Consider the following 19,477-nt stretch of genomic DNA (forward strand, 5'->3'; position numbering starts at 1 on the left):
GCTAAACACAGGCAGCTACCAGTAATTTTATCCCAGGCAGGAGGCAGGTGGTGTAAGCGCTCGTCCGCGTGGACAACCATGCGCTGCCTCATCTGGGCTAGCGGATAATGCGGGTGCTCACTGCTCACCCCCCTCCCCTACGAGCACACGCTTTTTGACGGTAGCGGGCGCACACCTCTCCAACCAGTTCAAGCATCGAAGCAAGCTGAAGAGTATGGCACCATTTTCTCCTTAGTATGGCAGAGGAAGTAAATCAAAATGACACTGTGAAATGCAACACACAAAACTCATACTTGGAGAAGCCACATAGAGGACTTTCTATGCCTGTGTGTATAGGTATCGACAGAAATATTACATCACTGTAGTCACATACAAAACTAGCTGTTGTCCGGGGGGACATATTTGCTACAAAGCAATCTCATTGAAGAGGCACTGTTACTTGGCTAAAGCGGCATTGAGCGGTGTAAACATTTTTGTAGAATAGAAAGAAGCACTAGAGAGATAATGAAGATTGGCAAAAGTCCACAGCAAAGTTTCGGTTGAGTCCTTTCAGCAAGTCACGCTGTAGGCGTACCAAAAGGAACAAGTCATTTACAAAATAGAATTAATATTGCCCCAATATGAAAGTGGCCCTACCAATTGGCACTTTCTTTGCACTAAACAACAACTTTTCATTCCTTAATTGTGAACTGGAAGTGTTCGCCGACATAGCATTTGAAGCCACTCAGCACTCTCCGTAACTGAAAAATTTGACACTGAATTCATAAAATGATACATTCTTATCAAGGCATTACCATCAGCATGATTTCGTTGTAGCAGAGCTCCGGTGAACGCGTTTTCTAGGAAGGTCTGCTGTGTTGCGTATCTCGCCCACGCTACGCCTCTGGAAGCCTTGTTCACGTGCAATTAACAATTCTGCGTTGACGCAGAAACGTCAATCCCTTTGACAAACCACTTACGTCAGCATTTTATTTTTGGGGTCCTAGTACAAATTGGAGCAAGGTATGAATCCTAAGCCACTTTTGTAGTGTGGTTTCCAGGCTCAGTTGGTGCGTTCTGAACGTATAAAGGGTTCCAGAAAGTACGGACGCGAGCAAAGTAAAAAAAGAACGGACAGGACAACGCTAGACTTACAACTGAAGTTTATTGGGAATGCATGCATGCGAATCTCCGCCACTCATGCGTATACACCCAAGAACAATAACAAGGGTTATAGTCAAATAACAATAAAAGGTATACACGTACATAAAAGCCAAGTCCCACCCCATTCCCGACAAGGGCAACAACACTTCAATTAACACGACAAAATTAAAACATGAAGCTCTTTATTATTATATGGACCGAAGGTTCACTCACACATGTATGCGCGCCACCTTCTTGATGGGGAACTATTCGCTTATTTCCCTTTCTAGTTTACGGCGCTCTCTCCCCACAATCGGTACACTATCAAAAACTGGACGGCAATCGCGCTTTTTTTGCAATGCAATGGCAAGTTCCATCCTGTACTTGTAGCTAGCAAATAGCGATGCTCACGCATGCGATCATTACTGCAACGACCTGTTCGGCTAATATAGGACAGTCCATATGACAGAGGTATGTGATATACGACAGGAGATTCACAATTTTCGTGAAAAAAAGTGGAGTGCGCTTTTCCACAGCCACTAGTCGCACGTTCCTTCTCTACTGTAATGCGTTTGCACAACCCAACCAGTGGGCTCGGCGCCGAAAACACTAGTGTGACGCCATTCTACCCTCTTAAGAGTATGAGACAACCCATGAAAATAGGGCAACACTACGACCTTCTTTCTTTTGAATATTCATTGTCGTCCGCGGTTTCCAGGGGTTTCTTTTTTGCCATCTTTCTATACATGGATTCAGCCAAAGCCGTCAAAAGTGAGACCGGGTACCCTGCCGACATTAACCTCGCCTTCTGGGCTTCAAAACTATCCTGCAATGAGTGGATGCAACTATTCTTAGGTGCATTCCACAAGGACAAGGAATCTATGCCACGTTTTATTAATTTGGAGTGGGACGATTCATACTGGCACGAATCCGCACCCGTACGAATTGATGGCTGTGGCTGAATGCATGTTTAGAATTTATCTTGTTAATTCAAGTGTTCTTGCCTTTTCCGGGAAGGGGCGTGACTTGCCTTTTGTGTACGTGTATATCTTTTATTGATATTTGACTATAAACCTTGTGATTGATCTTGGGTGCATACGCATGCATGGCAGCGATTTGTGGAATGTATTTCCAATAAACTACAGCTGTAAGGCCAGCGTTGCCCTGTCCGTTTATTTTTACTTGTGCTCGCGTCCGTAGTTGCTGGAACCCCTTATACGTTCAAGTCGTAGGCTAAATTCACTCCGTCACCAGGGGAACTGCGGTGGAAGCATCAAAATGCGAGACCGTGCGCTGTAGCGCTGCTTAAGGGGTAGTGCTTGTCTCGTACGAGTTCTCTGCCGTTATGCTGAGTTATTAGTAGTTTTTTTTTGCGGTCAAATTTCAGGGTTTCCCATTTAGGCAAACATATCAGGACAGCTTCACTGATCGTTGCTTCAATATATGCCTTACGACCGAGAGCAGGGCTGCTAAATTAACATCGGCCCAAAATATTGTCGTCAAGCACCGTGCGTTTATCAATGGTTTCGAGTCACACTAAAAGGATCTCCAATCCACGCTGTTAAGGTACTTCAGCAGCAAAGCTGTAAACGACCACTATAACTATCACCCATTGCAACGCAGCTTGAAATTATTCACATTATGACATTCTAATGCACCTAATTATTAGCCGGAGACGTTTCAACGGCATGCGACTTGGTTTGTGTCGCTACATGGTCCACCTACGATCAATGGTCCTAATAGAACAGAAACGTTCATAAACACACTTTACACGATGCTCCTGAGGAATCCTAACTATACGTGGCCTTCCAATAGAACTCTCACAACGCACATTAGTTGCTAGATGGGTTCGCCTATTAGATACGAAAGTGTAGTTACGTCATACCTAAGCCTCACTGGTGAGCCTCATGGTGAACTGGTGAGCCTCATTAGCCTCAAGTTCTAAGCTCCGTAAGGACGATGATATCCCAAACAATAACTAATAATTCCTCAAAGGGTCCTGCTATTCAAGCATCAATCAAGAGGGCCCAGGTGTTAAACGTTACAGGGGATTTCCATTCGCAGCCTGGCCGGACCGAGAGATTCTTAGCGCCCTCCGCTGTGTTACAGATCTGACCGCCGCCTTTTCAGCGTCAGTAACCGCGTTGTTACAGAGGCCTAAGCTTAGACTCTCCACAGTCTGTGTGTGGTGCTATACTAAAGAAAGGGGTGTTGCTGCCCCAGCCTGTGTTGATAATTCTTTTTTCATGCGAACAATAAGAGAATCAATCAGCAGTCCTGCTGGCTTATTTATTTATTTATTTATTTATTTATTTATTACACTTCAAAGGCACCAAAGATGGGGTATTACATGAGGGATGGTCAGACTTTAAAGAAACAGTGATTCCAAAACAGCATTCAATTGATGTGCGTCGAAGTTGTGTGCGGCGTTGGCAAGCAGACCGTTCCAGTCCCTTACGGTTTTCACAAAAATAAGCGTACGTGGGAGGTAGGATACACGTCTTTCCTGTGCTCAATGCGGCTGGACTGGCGACGAGCTTATAATATAGCTAAAATTTGAAGCGGCAGATGGTAGAATTTGTGAGAAGGATCGTGATATTTGAGCAACACTTACTGTTTTGCTAACTTGTGCTTGTTTTCTGTTGTTATTAACGCTAGCACAAAATAATATATTCACGGAAAGGGCTTTCCTTTTTGTGTGTATATGTGCGTTGTACTGTCAGTACCTGACCATGGTGCCTGAATTTAAAGGGGATTCCTATGATTTTACATTTCCTTTGCGAAGTAGCTGGTACTCGCGCAGGTTTCAAAAGGCACTGCAGCTGAATATGAAAAAGGATAGACAGTTAGGCACGTTGGTACGGCAACATATTCTTGGTTTATTGTGCGAAGGGGCACAAACCAAGACTATAGCACTCGTCCTGTCGGTTTCTAGTCGTCATCCGGGTCCCTTCGCTGTAAACGAGAGTATGAAATTATACTATACTTCCAGATACAACTACAATACAAAATAGGCTGCTCTTACACTGAACAAAGGGTTGTTAAGCATGAAAAGTGAAAATAAAACACAATGCTCATGTGACATGCACTTTGACAGTGTAGGCTTCTGTCTATGAAGTTAATTGTTGATCCAAATAAATGGTGTAACTGACATTTGAAAATAATTTTTTTAAACTCAGCCTAGAAAATTTTGATGAGTCTGGCTACTCAAAAACAGTCGTAGTGTCGACACTACCTTCTAAATCTGTGGCATAAGAGTGATGTACTGAAAATCTATTATAGGCGGAGAAATTAAAAAGTTTGGTCTTCATTTTATACTTTTTTTCGATTAAAGAACTGATAACATGCAATTTTAAAGTGAATATGTTACTCGTTGGTGTGGCTTAAACTATTTAGTGTTGCCTTGCACTACTAAACACAATTTGTCACCTGAAACCGCAAGCAGTTTCACTCATCATCAATGCTTGTGCTTTACCCTGACATACCTACATATAATGACAGTTAGCATGTTGTGCCATGATCTAACCTGATAAAAAGAACAGTGGCCAAAATTTGTTCACCCTAGATTTTACAATCTGTATATCAAAGTTGTGCTATACTATGTGCAAAGAACTGCTCTTTTGCGCGATGCATTTTTTGGTATGCAGAATAACAACGGCCGAAGTGTTCTCGTTTAAAGCAGCAGCGTAGTTTTTGGGCATTGTTAGTTCATACTTGTTGAAGCAACACTGCCAAATTGCCTGCATTCGCACTGCTAGCGGCCTACTAAATTTTCCAGATATCTAACATGCCGCATTGTCACGGTCGAGGAGATGCATGGAAAGTCGTCCTTTGGCAGCGCCAGCAACGGGAACAAGAATACAGCAGTGGAGGAGGCATTGAACCTCGTCAGGTTTAACACAGTGATCGGTAAGCCACTAATATTGCATTGTATATTGAGTTTTGTCATAGTCTTGTTTATGTTTCACATTTGTGTCTTGATGTTGTATGTGTGCGGCTGAAAGCAAAACATGGCTATATTTTTTCTTAGCTCTTTCCTAGTTCAAATGACAATTGACATGACTCCAGTTAGTGTAAGGTACACTGTATGAATTGCTTTGGTTGATGGCACATTGTAATATCACCTCTAATAAAGGGTAGTGATGACCGACTGATCAATTTATTGTCACCCAAATCCTTTAGGTGCAAGATTTGGCGAATTGTCTCAGCTATTGTATCATCTATAAGCCTAAGCCCCCCTTGTTTTTATTTACTATTTATTTATTTATTCATTTATTTATTTATTTATTTACACATATTGCACGCAGCAGTGATGTCCAAGGAAGAGAGGGTTACAAAAGGTGAGTTCGCTAAGAACTCTCAAAAGTACTAACATTCCTACAATGAACAACACAAGCAGGCAGGCGGTTCCATTGTTATAATACCTAGGGAAAAAATGAATTTTCGAATTGCTCATTTCTGGCATAATATAGCCTTATCGCTTTTGTGCACTTTAATTTTGATGATCTTTGTGATGCAGAAAGTACGATTCACGCGGCAATCCTGTTTTGTTGTGATAAAGCAAGTACAAGATTTTCAACCTGGCCATCTACCTGCGTAAGTGGAACGGCTCCAACTTATGTTGTCTTAGTATATCAGTAATATATGAACGTTTTCGATAATCAGGGGAGATGAATCTGGCAGCATGGCTTTGCATGCGCTCCACCGGTTGGATGTTATTGGCACGGCACGGATCCCACACCACAGACGAGGGCTCTAGGACTGGTCGAACCACTGTGTGATATGCTTGATGTTTTACGCTTGAGGGAGACCCTTTAATTTTCCTACATAGGTAGCGTAATTCTATGAATGCTTTCGAGTCTATATCTTGATTATGCATATGCCATTTAGGATTGGTAGTAATTGTAAGACCTAGGTATTTATTGGATGTAGAAGGATTTATGCACTGATCGCAAATTGTGTAAACACAGTGTAGGGATTTTTTTATGTTGTAATTTTAATTAATGTGGTTTTTGAAAAAAATATTTTCCATGGCCCTTTTTTCTTGCCATTCCGCGAGGATACACAAATAATTATTCAGTAGTTGCGGGCAATAGTAATTCCTAATGACAGATTATATGACCCAGTCATTGGCAAACAACTTCACAGTGATACATTCATGAACATGTTGAGCAATATGGTTGATATGTGTGAGACACAATAGAGGTTGCAGCACGGACCTTTGTGGTACACCACGCAGAACATGCAAGCACTCAGACCCAATTTCATCAGATTCTACAGATTGCCTGCGATTCTGTAGATAAGCTTGTAACAAATTGACAAGATTGTCTGGAATCCCAATTTCTTTTTGTTTTTCAAATGGCAAGTGGTGGGGTACACAATCAAATGCCTTTGGTAAATTCGGGATAATTTGCATCTATTTGTTGACGGTTTTCAACGTAAAAGGAAAAGCTTTGACTTACCGATAGCAGCTGTGTTGAAGTAGACAACATTCTTACGGAAAGCATGCCGGCATTTGACAAACAAGTTGGTGGATTCAAGGTGGTTTGATACATGGAGGGTTATTGTGTGCTCAAGCAACTTGCAGCACCTGCATATAAGTTAGATGGTCGGTAATTTCCAGGATTCAACTTTTCGCCTGACTTAAAGACAGGCACTATTCTTGCTACTGACCCATCACTCACCATTGAAAATCATATGAAGGTAGCAAAAATTATTTTAGATTACCGATGAAGTACCGATTTTATCGGTTTTCGGATTACCAACTTTCTGTGCACAGACGTGACAGGGTCGGACGGAAAGGCGGTGGTGTTCTAGTTCTCGTGAATCCCAACCTACCTTCCTCTGCACTCGATATTCAATGCCATCACAAAATTCTCTGCGTGAACATATCTCTCCCAGGAAGCATTAACATACTAATCGCTTGCTATCGCGCACCTGACTGTGCCATTTTTTTTTTGTGGAGGAACTACGCACTCGTCCTTCTGGGTTTGCACAACCGCTTTCCTAGAGCCAACGTTATTCTCTGCGGTGATTTCAATTACCCTGATACAGTCTGTGATACTTTATGCGCTAGTTCTGTCCAAGCGAAGGAATTTCTCGATCTGGTACTTATCTATAATCTTACACAGACAGTCAATATGTCAACAAGGATCAACAACACCCTTGACGTAGTTTTCGTTTCGCACCCAGAAATGGTTCACTCAATGTCTCGTGCTCACGGTCTCAGTGATCACATCATTTTATTTAGCCTGTCAGTGTCGAAGCCTGCCCGTAACCCTTCCACTAAATTTATCCGTGATTATAACAAAGAAGATTTCAATACTATAAAGGCTGAACTCACGAATTATTTTTCACACATTTAAACAGGCCGCTCCTTCCGAAATGTTAACCAAAACTGATTAACATTCAAGCACAATCTCTTGGCACTAATTGAAGCCTTTGTTCCAGTCATTTTCATTCATGGCGACGTTCGCAAACGCTGGTTCAGTAGTGCCCTAACGAAGCTATCCCGGAAAAAAAACGTCTTTTTTGCATAGCTAGGCGTTTAAGTTCAGCCCTCAGGTGGGAAAAATACTTCACATGTCTGAAAGAGTATGCAATCCTCTTGAAAACCTCCAGAAAGAAATTCTTTCATCAGGATCTACTGAATATAATGAGCAAGAATTCACAATAATTCTGGAATCTGATTTCCCCTTCTAGCTATCAATCGCACAACATATCGCTTTCTAACCCGGATGGTTCACATTTGTGGCCTGATGAACGATCTGATGTTATGAACTCTTTACTTTTTTTTTTCGATACTCACTCATCAACCACATCATAACATCCTGAACTTTTCTGGTCCCAAATTTTCTCAGATGCTGCCCGTTACAGTTACGGCGGAAGGCATTGAAAAGCTGATCGACAATTCGAAATTATCAAGGAGTCCCGGCCCCGATAACATATCTGCTAAAGTGCTCAAAGCAAGCGTAGTCCGCTCAAGTCGTTTACTACAAATAATCTTTACTCAATCCCTCAATGAAGGCGCGCTTCCAGATGACTGGAAGATCAGCAAAGCAGTTCCGAAATGCAAAAATGGTAACCGGTCTGGTCCTACAAATTATCTTCCAATCACTTTAACGTGCATTGCATGAAAACTAATGCAACATATAATTTGTTCGCAAGTCGCAGTACACCTTGATAACAACGGGTTCTTTTTTGCCAATCAACACGGCTTCAGGTCTGGTCTTTCTTGCGAGACGCTACTTTTCGAATTTACAACCGAGCTTCATTTAAACCTAGATTCATTGTTTGAGAGTGATCTAATTTTCTTAGACTTCTCAAAAGCATTCAATCGTGTTCTCCATCTACCACTAATCTGCAAACTCTCTTCTCTCAGCCTACACCCGCAAATTTTAGCCTGGAATAAATGCTTCCTCACCGACCGCTTTCAGTACACCGTTATAGGAGGATGTTCTTCAGCCTCAAGAAAGGTATTTTCTGGAGTTCCACAAGAATCAGTCCTTGGTCCCCTTCTATTTCTCATCTATATTAATGACCTCCCTTGTGGTATTTCCTCATCTATACGCTTCGCTGCGGACGACTGTTTCCTTTATCGTCGAATTTCTACTGAGTTCGACAAGGCACTTCTTCAGAACGACCTGCATCTATGAGATAGCTGGTGTACCGAATGGTTGATAGAGCTTAACATTTCTAAGTGCTAATTTACTTAAATTTCCCGCAATGACGCTAACATCACCCATGCGTACTCATTACGCACAGCAAACATGTCGCAAGTACAAACGTATCGCTACCTCGGTATCGTAATCGCTAGCCATCTAATGTGGTCGGAACACATCACGAAACGGATCGCCGACAGCTCTAAAACACTGGGCTTCATCAGAAGAACATTATCGTCGTCACCCCCTTCCGTCCGTAAACTAGCATGCGAAACTTTTGCTCGAACAAACCTTGAATACGCTTCCGCGATTTAGTGTCCACATCAAACATATCTAGTCAATGCAATAGAATCGGTCCCGAACCGGGCTGCTCGATTCATATATACAAAATATGACTACAAATCTAGTATCAGTAGTATTAGGTCATCGCTCAATCTACCCACATTAGTCTATAGAAGCTAGATAGCTCGTCTATGCTTATTCCCATAGAGTTTCTCACTATAGCACCTAGCGGGAAATCTGGCGGCACCGTCTATAGGAGTTTCTTAAGGGAGCACCGTGCTGTCATGGGAATGAAGGCATATGTGTCTGCGAGGCTCGTTTTGGCTGGTGTTGTAAGAGGCTTCGTCTAAAACGTGGCTATGGCTACACAAATGACGCGTTCTCAAAGTAAAACCTTCATAAAATGTTTTTATTCACGCATATTTTTATTCACTCACCTACAATGCATGACCAAGCGAAGAAAAGCAAGAACAGACGACAAACTGTTTCAAAGCGAGCGCGAACCTTGTCGTCTGTCCTCCAACTTTAGCGGCCCGCTGATACTTTTTACGCAACATATAATCGTACACTCAATAACAAGTTATCATAGTGAAACAAAACATGTATTTGCGTAATAATAAAACACAAACAGCTTTTTACATGCTGTTTTAGTAGAAAATGCATCATTGTTCCAGACGGAACGGTGTTTTCCAAGCGCGTTTTCAATGTGTCCTGTCTCTCTGAGAACGATGCCCATCCGGAGTCACAATATACCGGCATTCCCATGCATACCACAGCGCAGCAGCGCCACATTTCCCTTTAGGTAATGCAGTGAGAAACTCTGTGCTTATTCCACAAGCTGTAGCACCATTTTCAACATCTGCGCGAATCACTCTTCTACCACCAGCACGTTCATCAGGACCCCTGGTCAATTCACTCAGTTTACAGCGCCTGTATGGATCAACTTCTGCATTCAATAAATAAGTTTACCCACAGCAATCCGGGAAAGGAATGAACTCCCAGATGCAATTGCCATAGAGCATGATCCTGAAGAATTTAAATATCAGTTGATTTCACACTTTGGAAATTAGAATTGAACGATTTCTCTTTTCATTCCAAGTGTTGCATTTGAAGTCGCCTGTACTCCTATTTTATTTGGCTGCATTACTTAACCTGTGTTATTTCAATTCATTCTTGTAACACTATTGATTTGTGTATATCTATGATGACCCCCCTTATGTTATACCGTGCAAAGGGTCCTTAAGGGCCCAATAAATGATGACGATGAGGATGACAGGCACTTTTTCTGGCAACTAACCGATCACTCACCATTGAAAATGAAATGAATGTTGTTAAAATGATTTCAGATTACCGATGAAATAAAGCGTTAAAAATACCGCTGACGGCGCTTGACTTCATTGTTGTGATATTTAGTTAGAGTGCGTGTATGCTCGCGGCATAAAACCAAACTCGGAATGTTAGGAGGACAAGGAAATGCCTTAACAGTGGGGTGATATGGCGCGGTAAAAGTCTGCGTAAATGCCCTTTGAAAAATAATATTGGGTTCATTGGCAATGTCTTTGAGATTTGAATTAACATCACGATTATTACGTAGTTGATCGACAGCCTGCTGAATACCAGACAAAAAGTGCCAAAACTTCAAAGATGAGTCGTTCTTAAAGGAAACAAGGGTTTTTTCATAGAACTTTTTGCGGGAATTCCTAATTTTCGAAAGCAGATCTTCTTTGAGAGCAGGCATATCAGTATTGTGAACATGTAATTCCGCTTGCGTGCTAAGCGACGTTTTAAGTGATAATATCCCGGTTGATCAAAGGATTGTCATGCCTCGTTTTCTTTCGCGGAACGGGAATAAACCTATTCATTCATTCAGGTACTACACCCACAAACCTGTTCCAAAGGTACGAGACATCTCCTCCGTGTTCGAAATCCGGAAAATTAAATTGTATACTGTCTAGAACTGATTGGTTACCTACAGTCCAAAAAACATGAAACGTTTTTACTACCGGCGGAACTCTCCTGTCATTTTCGTTTGAAGTTATATAGGTTGATTTATCATCACTAAAGCCATCCGTGATGGACACATTGCAGCCTTCAGAAACATTTTTAAGAAATAGAAGGTCAAGGATCGCTGCAGCTATTACCGTGACATGGGTATGATCAGCTGCGTCAGGTCGTGAGAGAAAACTGTATCAAGAAGGACATGTGGACTTTTGGTACTATGCGAATGTGTGATATTTAAGAAGTTCCAGGTAATGCATGGCAAGTTGAAATCACCAACGACCACAAATTTTTATTTGGTCTTTTCAATCCCTCAAGATGATCACCTGTTTTTAGATCTAGGATACTGGGCCTTTGGGGGCTATATAAACGATGCCGAAAAGTGTGCAAAAAGCGCCATAACTAATTTTGCACCAAACGATATTGTGATCTGTTATATGGTTGGCGAAAACGTATTATATTTATTTTTTTAACTATCACTGCCACTCCACCCTCTCGCCCAACACGGTCTCGCCTCACTATCTTATGGAAAGGGGGAACTATTTACGCGTTTATAATTTGAGAAGACAGTCATGTCTCACTTATTGCCAGAATATGGGGACCGTGAAGAAAATTGAGTCTTCAAGCTGACTTGTCCTCGGATCAACGGGTCGCTTTAGCGGCATTAGGATGGCGTTATTTTACTGCTTTCGAGTTTACATCAACCCGAAGGTATACATCTTTATCTACGTGAAGCCGGTCATTGCACGACACTAAGGGTTGGGGAAAAAGTCGTTATTAAAGGCACTTTTTTCAAAGCCAGTTTTGTTTTCCAACTCAGATGACCCTTGTAGAAATTATAAGCTCAATGACATAGCAGTTTCTCTAAATAAATAAACTCGACACAGTATATTCGCAAGAATAGTTATGCGCAAAATGTAACAAGATGTTTTTAGAATAGAATTAAAAGAAATGGCTCAAGACACAATTCTACCTTTGATATTCGCTGTAGTAAAATAGGTGAAATGCCAGTGCATTCTGTTGCAACTTCACTAAGGTCATCTCTAAACTGGTGCTAGATTTTCAATTCACTTCCAGCTCAGAAGTCTCGATAGGCAATTGGCTTCAATTTATCAAATGCAAGACGTTAGTAAAGAAGTTGTAATAAAGAATTGCAACTACCTCGTTCTTTGTTGCACTTACAAGCTCAAGTAACATCTGCCTCGGTTCACTAAATGTCCCACGTGTTGAAATTCTGGTGCCTTAACAGCTGTTTAACTTTCTCCTCAACTCATACAAACAGATGCCTGCTACCTGTTCCTAGCATGTCTGGCATATGTGCCATCACAAAAATAGCACTTCGGTGTTTTATTTAAAGTGCTGTCTTGTAGCCAGTAATAAAGCATAATTATTTTACGTCTCTAAATGGAAACATAGCTTCCACACAAGTTTCTTGTTTTAGAAAATTATGTTTTTAAGCCTATATTTTAATGTTTGGGGCCCTATAGTATGCATGTGCCGCCATACATGTCGGGCAATGCTTCAGGGACCAGCTTGAACAGTCATAAGATGGCCTAGTATCCATTCTTCCTAGTTATCATCATCATTGGTAGTAGCAGCCTATTTTATGACCACTGAAAAAAGGGGGGCATCTCCCCGCGATCTCCAATTACCCCTGTCCTGCGCCAACCAATTCTAACTAGCGCCTGCGAATTGCACAATTTCATCACACCGCCTAGCCTTCAGCCGCCCTGAACTGAGCTTCCCTTCTCTTCGCACCCATTCTATAACGCTAATGGTCCACCGGTTATCTAACCTACGCATTACATGATCTTTCCAACACCACTTATCTCTTAATGTAAATAAAAATATGGGTTGTCCCTTTTTGCTCACTCATCCACACGGCTCTCTTCCCGTGTCTTAACGTTACGTCTAACATTTTCCGTTCCATCGCTCTTTGCGTGGTCCAAACTTGTTCTCGAGCTTTTTAGTCAGTCTCGCAAGTTTCTGCTCAATTATGTTAGAACCGGTAGAATGCAGTGATTTTGCACCTGTCGAGCAATGTCTGCCATTCACATAATCGATTCCAGTCATCGTACTTGCTACTGTGGATGCTTTGTAAAGCTGTGAACCTTTTTACATTCGCTGCAGGCTGCACATGCCCTAGCAAGCTTGCTACGACAACCCTGCACCTCAAGAATGGGCTTTACTCAATTTCGGCTCGAGAGCTCAAGTGTATATACTGTGTATTGAAGTTCAGCCCCCAACTGCTAACTCCTCTCTACTGCATCCTGCTTCGCCTTAAAAATGAAGAGGACCAGTCCAGAGCAGCTTACCGTAGTGCGTCAAGCATCCCGGCTCGCACCGGAGGATGAAGCCGGCAGTGTGATCTCCGAAGGCGTCGACACTCTAAAACTCTGTAATCCTCAACGTTCAACGGTATCTTTACTTTGCGTAGCTTCGTATTTAGTAGTTAACAAGCCTTCGCCGGATGGCTTCCCCGCAATTCATTGTCATAAGTGCAGATGCGTTAGGCGATTTGAAGATGCAGTTTTTTATCGGGAGAATCAAATGCGAATTCACTCATCTCATCATTGAAAGTGCTCTTGCTGAAGAGTTTGGCAATGCTTGTGCTAGCCAGTCGTCCATATCATTATCAAAGAAAGAGTTGGGATTCCTGCGCATGCGTTAAACATATTGCTTTTTTGCCTAGTCTGCAAGTGGTTTTTAATATAATTTTTTATCCTACCTTGTCAGTAGACACGTCCTTAAAAGCTAGAAAATGTGAGGGTATAAAAGAAGTGTCCGTCCCAGAAATAAATTGCTGTTGGAAGTTAGCGTCTGTGTTTGTCGGCTTTTCCTTCTACGTGCTCGTCTTTCTGACGCTACAAGAGAAAATTAAAAATTAAAAATGTTACATCAACAAGCTGCAATATCTACGCTGATGCTTACTACCATCCACGACAACTATTCTCCTAAATACAACTCATGGTATAGTGCAGAAAGGACACAGCCGTGGCAATGAATTGCAGCGCAGTCAACTTTGGCCGTGCCCTCTCGCGGTCCTACTTGCTTGTAACTTGGGGCGGTGTTTGTAATCCGATGAAAAATTTTACAAATGCTGACGCAAGTCGTCATGATTATATCACATATTCAATACAATATTGTCAGAAAAAACAGTGGCAAACGCAGTAAAATAGCTCAAAGGGTCAGCAGAAATAGAGTAATCAAGCATGCACGGCAGGCGCAGTGCAGTAAGCAAGAATGCACTAGAAGAGCAGTTATCCAAAATTCACCAGAAGGGCAGTAATCAAGAATGCGCCAGAAGCGCAATAATCATGAGTGCACCAGAAGCGCAGTAATCGAGATTGCACCACAAATGCAGGAATCAAGAATGCGCCACAAATGCAGTAACCAAGAATTCTCCAGGAAGTTGGTGGCCACATACGTGCAGAAAGTTATCAAGCACTTGTTACAAAAACACATCACAATGGGACCAGAATGTTTGGTAGATCCGATGAGAATCGTTTCCACCTATTAATCAGAGTTTCAGCAAAAATTTTCACAAGGATTACCCAACAGGATTGCTTTAAAGGATTATGAGGATTGCCTCTAAGCATTACCCTGCCCCCGACGAGGTGAGCGCGATGGAAAGTGGCGCGCTTGCTCCATCCTCGAGATTGAGCCGCGATCGCCCGCTCGCCCGCGCACACTTTCACTCGCACAAACAGCATACAGCGCGCGGCGACGATTTTATCTCTCGTGGGCTTTATACGGAGCCTTACGATGCCCGAGACGCATACGGCATAAATGCGCACAAATTGTATCGCATTTATGTGTATGTGTACATAGTTAGACAGTACATTTTTACTACACAGTGTACACAGCACGTAAATTCGGCGACTTATTTCTTTATGCGGGGGAAATTTATGACGTTCCGAATTGCAACAATAAGGAAATATTGAAAAACAGGAATAACATAAGGAAATAAGGAAATGACATGAAAAATACAACAGAAGTAGCGTGTGGTAGCAGCACCGGGACAGTCGCATTCAGCGGCGTGATTTTTCATGTTCGGCGGCAGGTGGCCTGGGTTTCATGGCGTTCTCGTGGAGGATTTTGCCGCCGGAGTCATAGAAGGTGATCACCATGGAGTCTTCTGCAACCTCCATGTAGGCGAACCCACCGTAGCTGAACACAGAGGCCCAGGCGAACTTTAGAGAGTTCCGAGGAAGGGAGCGCCGGTGTATCAACGAAGGGTTGATGAAGTTGGTGCAGCCGCTGACGAAATACTCCACGTTCCATCCGAGCCGCTCAGGACGAATGTGCTGCGATAGACACGTTTATCGCGAGCGTTAAGGTGCATCCAAGCACGGAGTGGCTTCAGAGCCCAACGACTGTGCGGATTAACAAGACTTGTTATTGGGCTAGTTGGCTCATGGCGTAGAGTACGATTAAAAGAGCGCATAAAAGGGCACGGAAAAGACTAAATAGTGCATACAGTCACTAACAAATGACACCATTCAGGAAAATATGAAATGAGAAATAAATTCTGCACATGCGTGACACAAAATACACAGGGGCGCCCAAAATTAAACATTTCAGCCAGTTTTTAGACGTAAGGATCTTGACAACTCAACGTTTCCAGCAACCTCACTACTCCCTTACTCAAGCTTTTAAACATATCTGTCAAACAGGATCAGACAATGGGATTTTACGTGCAAAAACCACGATTTGATTCTCAGGTACGCCATAGTAGGGAGAGTCCGCATCATTTTTTACAACCTTGATTCCTTTACCGTGCACCTAATAAATGGTACACGTGTGTCCTTGTATTTCGCCCCATCGAAGTGCAACCACCGCGGCTGTGATTTGATGCCGCACTTCGTCTTTATTAGCCGAACACCAAGACACTAGGCAACCACGGTGGGTCATACATACATACATACATACTTACATACATACATACATACATACATACACACATACATACATACATACATACACAACCACATACATACATACATACATACATACATACATACATACATACATACATACATACATACATACATACATACATACATACATTGTAGTGAATGAATAGAAATGAAGCATCTTGCCAACGTAAGCGTATCGCATGTCGACGGGTCGCGACGGTAAAAAGAAATGCGCACTCAACATACAGAGATAAATACTGAGAAGCACACGCACTGAAAGCAACTTCCTGTTCATGCAGCCAAGCACTTGTTTGGCTATGAACGCCAACGGAGCGGAAACTGTCTACCGGCCATTGTGACGTCTGGTGCCTGCGTCGGTTCAAGGATCATCGCACGACTACTTAAGCAGGATGCAACGCTGTGCACCACTTGACGTCACCGGGGCAGCGAGGCAGCTGAGAAGCACGCTCCCGAAAAGTTATCTTCCTGCCCATGCACATTGGACTTTTCTCACATTATTGAGCCTCTTTCTTTCTGTATTTTATCCTTGCTGCCTTTGCGGTTGCCAGTATCTGTGCATGTTATGTCTGATCCCTGTTCTTGTTCGATTGCACTGATGGAAGTAGAATGGCTCCTGGTCTAGATGGATTCCGGGAAGAATTTAAATAAGAACTGAAGGGATTAAAAGGGGAAATTGAAGGAGACCTAAGAAAGGAACTCAATGAGATGAAAAAAGAACTCGCAGACAAGAAGAAAAGTATTTCTTTCTATGACAATATGTATGAGGAAATGAAGGAATCGAATTAACGACTCCTAAAAGAAAATGGTGTGCTAAAGTAAAAAACGCAGCTCGAATAAACCAATGCAAAAGTATGAAAAAGATGCTAAAGATCAAGGATCACAGGAAGTAAGCAGTATTCCAGAAAGTGCAATGTGAAGATTACAGCAATTCTGCAAGCCGATGATGAAGATCGAGTAAAGACTTTTTGTGAAGTTGGCATTCTCGTGAACGAACCGTTCATGCCTTATCAAATCGCAACAATTCTGAGCCTCTCAACAGAATTATTCAGTTGACGAGCGGTGCCAAATTTGACAGCTTTCTTAAGGAAGCCAAGAAAATGAGCCTATCAATGTAAGACCTCGGCCACACATCTTAATCTCCCATATATATTAATGAGCATCTTTGTCCAGCAATAAAGGCACTCCTGGGCGCGACCATCGTAAGAAAGAAGGCACAAAAGTGGAAGTTCGTGTGGAGTACAGATGGGAAAATATTCAGAAAGAAAGATGGGCGATTCAATACGATCAACATTCCAAGTGAACGCGACATTGATTCGACTGTGTGACCTGGCGCGCAGTTTAGCCAGTACATTTCTCCTCCCCTTTTCCATAATGGCGATACTGCCTGATGATGTAACAACTTATTTAGTTTACTAATGTCTAAGGATTGACGTGCTTTCAATTAAACAAACAATCAACTAGTAAATAAGAAGATCGCATTTGCGCTCTTTTCGATAGCTTTAGCTTTTCGTTTGATGTATACTCATGTTAACACAGACGTTGTACTCTTCGGGTTGGGACGTCATTAAACATGCAAATTACAATGTTGTTTATGTTAACAGACATGGTGAGAGAGTCAGACATGATTGTGCTCTTATAATGTAGGTAAAAATAATATTTTAATGTGAATTGCTTGATGAAATGACCTGTATGACAGATGATATCAAATTCCTTGTTTTGGTCTGCAAAAACTTATCTTAGGAGTAGTTTATCGCCTACCAGGTGGAAATATGAATAAGTTCTTTCTCTCAACGAGACTTTTGTTTAATTATGTAAACCACAAACAGCATATGCTTGTTCTTGGCGGTGATTTCAGTATAAACATGTTACAGTCCTTAATAATTACACACAACTTGAAAACACTTCTACACTCACATGGATTTACTAATGTTATTTAAGACGCTACACACACCACAGAATCGACGAACACCTTGATTGACCTTTTTATAACCAACCAGCCAATGAACACATTCATATCCGGAGCTATTTCGTCACATATCAGTGGTCGCCTTCTAATATCCTGATACATTAAGCCTCGTAAATGCGGCGTTAATTAATGCTCATCCATTAGAACAGCACAGATCATTAGTCAACACAGTTTAGAGAACTTTCGCAAAAGAATAGTTTGGATAAATTGGGATGTTGTAACTACAGCGAAGGCATCAGACGAGGCTTATAATATTTTTATTCGTAAGTTTGCGGAAACCTCCGCCGAATCGTTTTCTCTGAAAGAGATAAGGAACGCGTGTAATTTGAGTAAGCCATGGATGACTAGAGAGTGCATAAAGATGAAAAGAAAATAAGGATAAACTCTTTCAAAGGCTTTTAACTTCGCGCAGACCAGATGATTGGGCTATAATTAAACAGCATCGGAATAAAACCAACGCCTACCTGCGAAAAACAAAACACGAATATTTTTACCGGGCTTTTCAGCAGCATGAAAGACCAAGTCCGATGTTATATGGAAAAAGATAAACGAGTTGCTGGGTCGCTCACATTACACAGAAGGTAATAAAGAATTGATGCTAAGCAATGCACCAAATAAAGTTTGAGAACGAAGTTAGTCATTTAATGATTTGCTTACGTGGTTAGTGGTCCGTACGCATTACCCAGATGCAGCAAACGAAATAAACAAAAACAGTAGCAGTATATATGTCAGTCTTATAGATAATATTGAATTCTTCGGTGTATTTAATTACTTTAAAAAATGTGCATATTGTTACATAGATGGAATACAGAGAAGACCAGTTAAATATGTTATAACATTATTTTACTACATCTTTATAATATTGATAACTTATCGCTCAGTGCAGCTGTCTTTCCTAAGAAAAGGCAGATATCAAAGGTGGTGGTGATATCTAAACGAGGCAGTGCCATTTGGCAGTGGCAGCAGTGCGACGCCTCTTGAATGGACAGCGCTTGACAAATCTCTCTTGTTCTGCAGGTTGGTTGCTTTACTTCGCTGCTCTAATTTGCTTAAGTATTGTTGCTGCTTCCAAATTACAGAATTGTATTTTCGTTGTCCTTTTCTTTGGTTTCCTTGCTAGACATAGCTAATGGTAGTGGTGAATTCCCTGAATGTTCGGAACTGCTTCTGGAAACGGTACAGTTTGTGATTTTTAAAGGTTGCGAATTAAGCTATCATTAGGGCAGGTGTTCCGGCATTGCAGTGAGAACCTACAAAAGGGAGAAAGTGGATGGCACTCTACCTGAATGGGAATTCAAAACATGCTCGCAAGCTACTCTTCGCAATGGGTTCAGTTTTGTCCATAATCCAGCACCCAATGAGCAGGATTTAACAGAGATTTCAGCCATTAGCAAAAAAAGTGAGTGCATTGCTGCCTGCGACAGCAAAAGTCGAGTCTCTCCTGTAACTGAAACACGCAGACGTACGTGTACACAAGTCAGTGCAACATATGTCAAGTAAATTTGACG

General features: G+C 41.9%; 2 protein-coding genes across 3 annotated transcripts in view; one reads left to right on the forward strand and one right to left on the reverse strand.

Annotated features, from left to right (window-relative positions):
• The first annotated feature begins 4,866 nt into the window (after nucleotides 1-4,866).
• Nucleotides 4,867-13,848, forward strand: LOC142591656 (uncharacterized). Of its 2 annotated transcripts, none has more exons than XR_012830479.1 (2): nucleotides 4,867-5,031; nucleotides 5,642-5,719. XR_012830479.1 is itself a non-coding variant. In XM_075703941.1 (2 exons), exons 1-2 carry the CDS (start codon nucleotides 4,935-4,937, stop codon nucleotides 13,415-13,417), a joined length of 321 nt encoding a protein of 106 aa, XP_075560056.1. In that variant the 5' UTR covers nucleotides 4,867-4,934; the 3' UTR covers nucleotides 13,418-13,848. The 2 variants fall into 2 exon arrangements, 1 of the variants encoding a protein (XP_075560056.1); XM_075703941.1 differs by lacking the exon at nucleotides 5,642-5,719 and adding an exon at nucleotides 13,194-13,848.
• A 1,169-nt stretch (nucleotides 13,849-15,017) lies between these two features.
• LOC142591615 (tartrate-resistant acid phosphatase type 5-like) overlaps nucleotides 15,018-19,477 on the reverse strand; it is a 92,905-nt gene continuing 88,445 nt past the window's right edge. The window contains exon 10 of the mRNA XM_075703917.1: nucleotides 15,018-15,370. Coding sequence (XP_075560032.1) covers nucleotides 15,095-15,370 — 276 coding nt within the window. The 3' untranslated portion in view covers nucleotides 15,018-15,094. The remainder of the gene's footprint in view (nucleotides 15,371-19,477) is intronic.

The sequence above is a fragment of the Dermacentor variabilis genome, chromosome 8, assembly GCF_050947875.1.
Source record: "Dermacentor variabilis isolate Ectoservices chromosome 8, ASM5094787v1, whole genome shotgun sequence".
Classification (NCBI taxonomy): Eukaryota; Metazoa; Arthropoda; class Arachnida; order Ixodida; family Ixodidae; genus Dermacentor; species Dermacentor variabilis.

What these genes read in the sequence shown, in the direction of transcription:
- LOC142591656 (XM_075703941.1), top strand. Translation starts at nt 4,935, where the DNA reads ATGCATGGAAAGTCGTCCTTTGGCAGCGCCAGCAACGGGAACAAGAAT. An exon ending in CAGGTTTAACACAGTGATCG is followed by an intron (nt 5,032 to 13,193) that starts GTAAGCCACTAA and finishes CATTCGCTGCAG; the next exon opens with GCTGCACATGCCCTAGCAAG.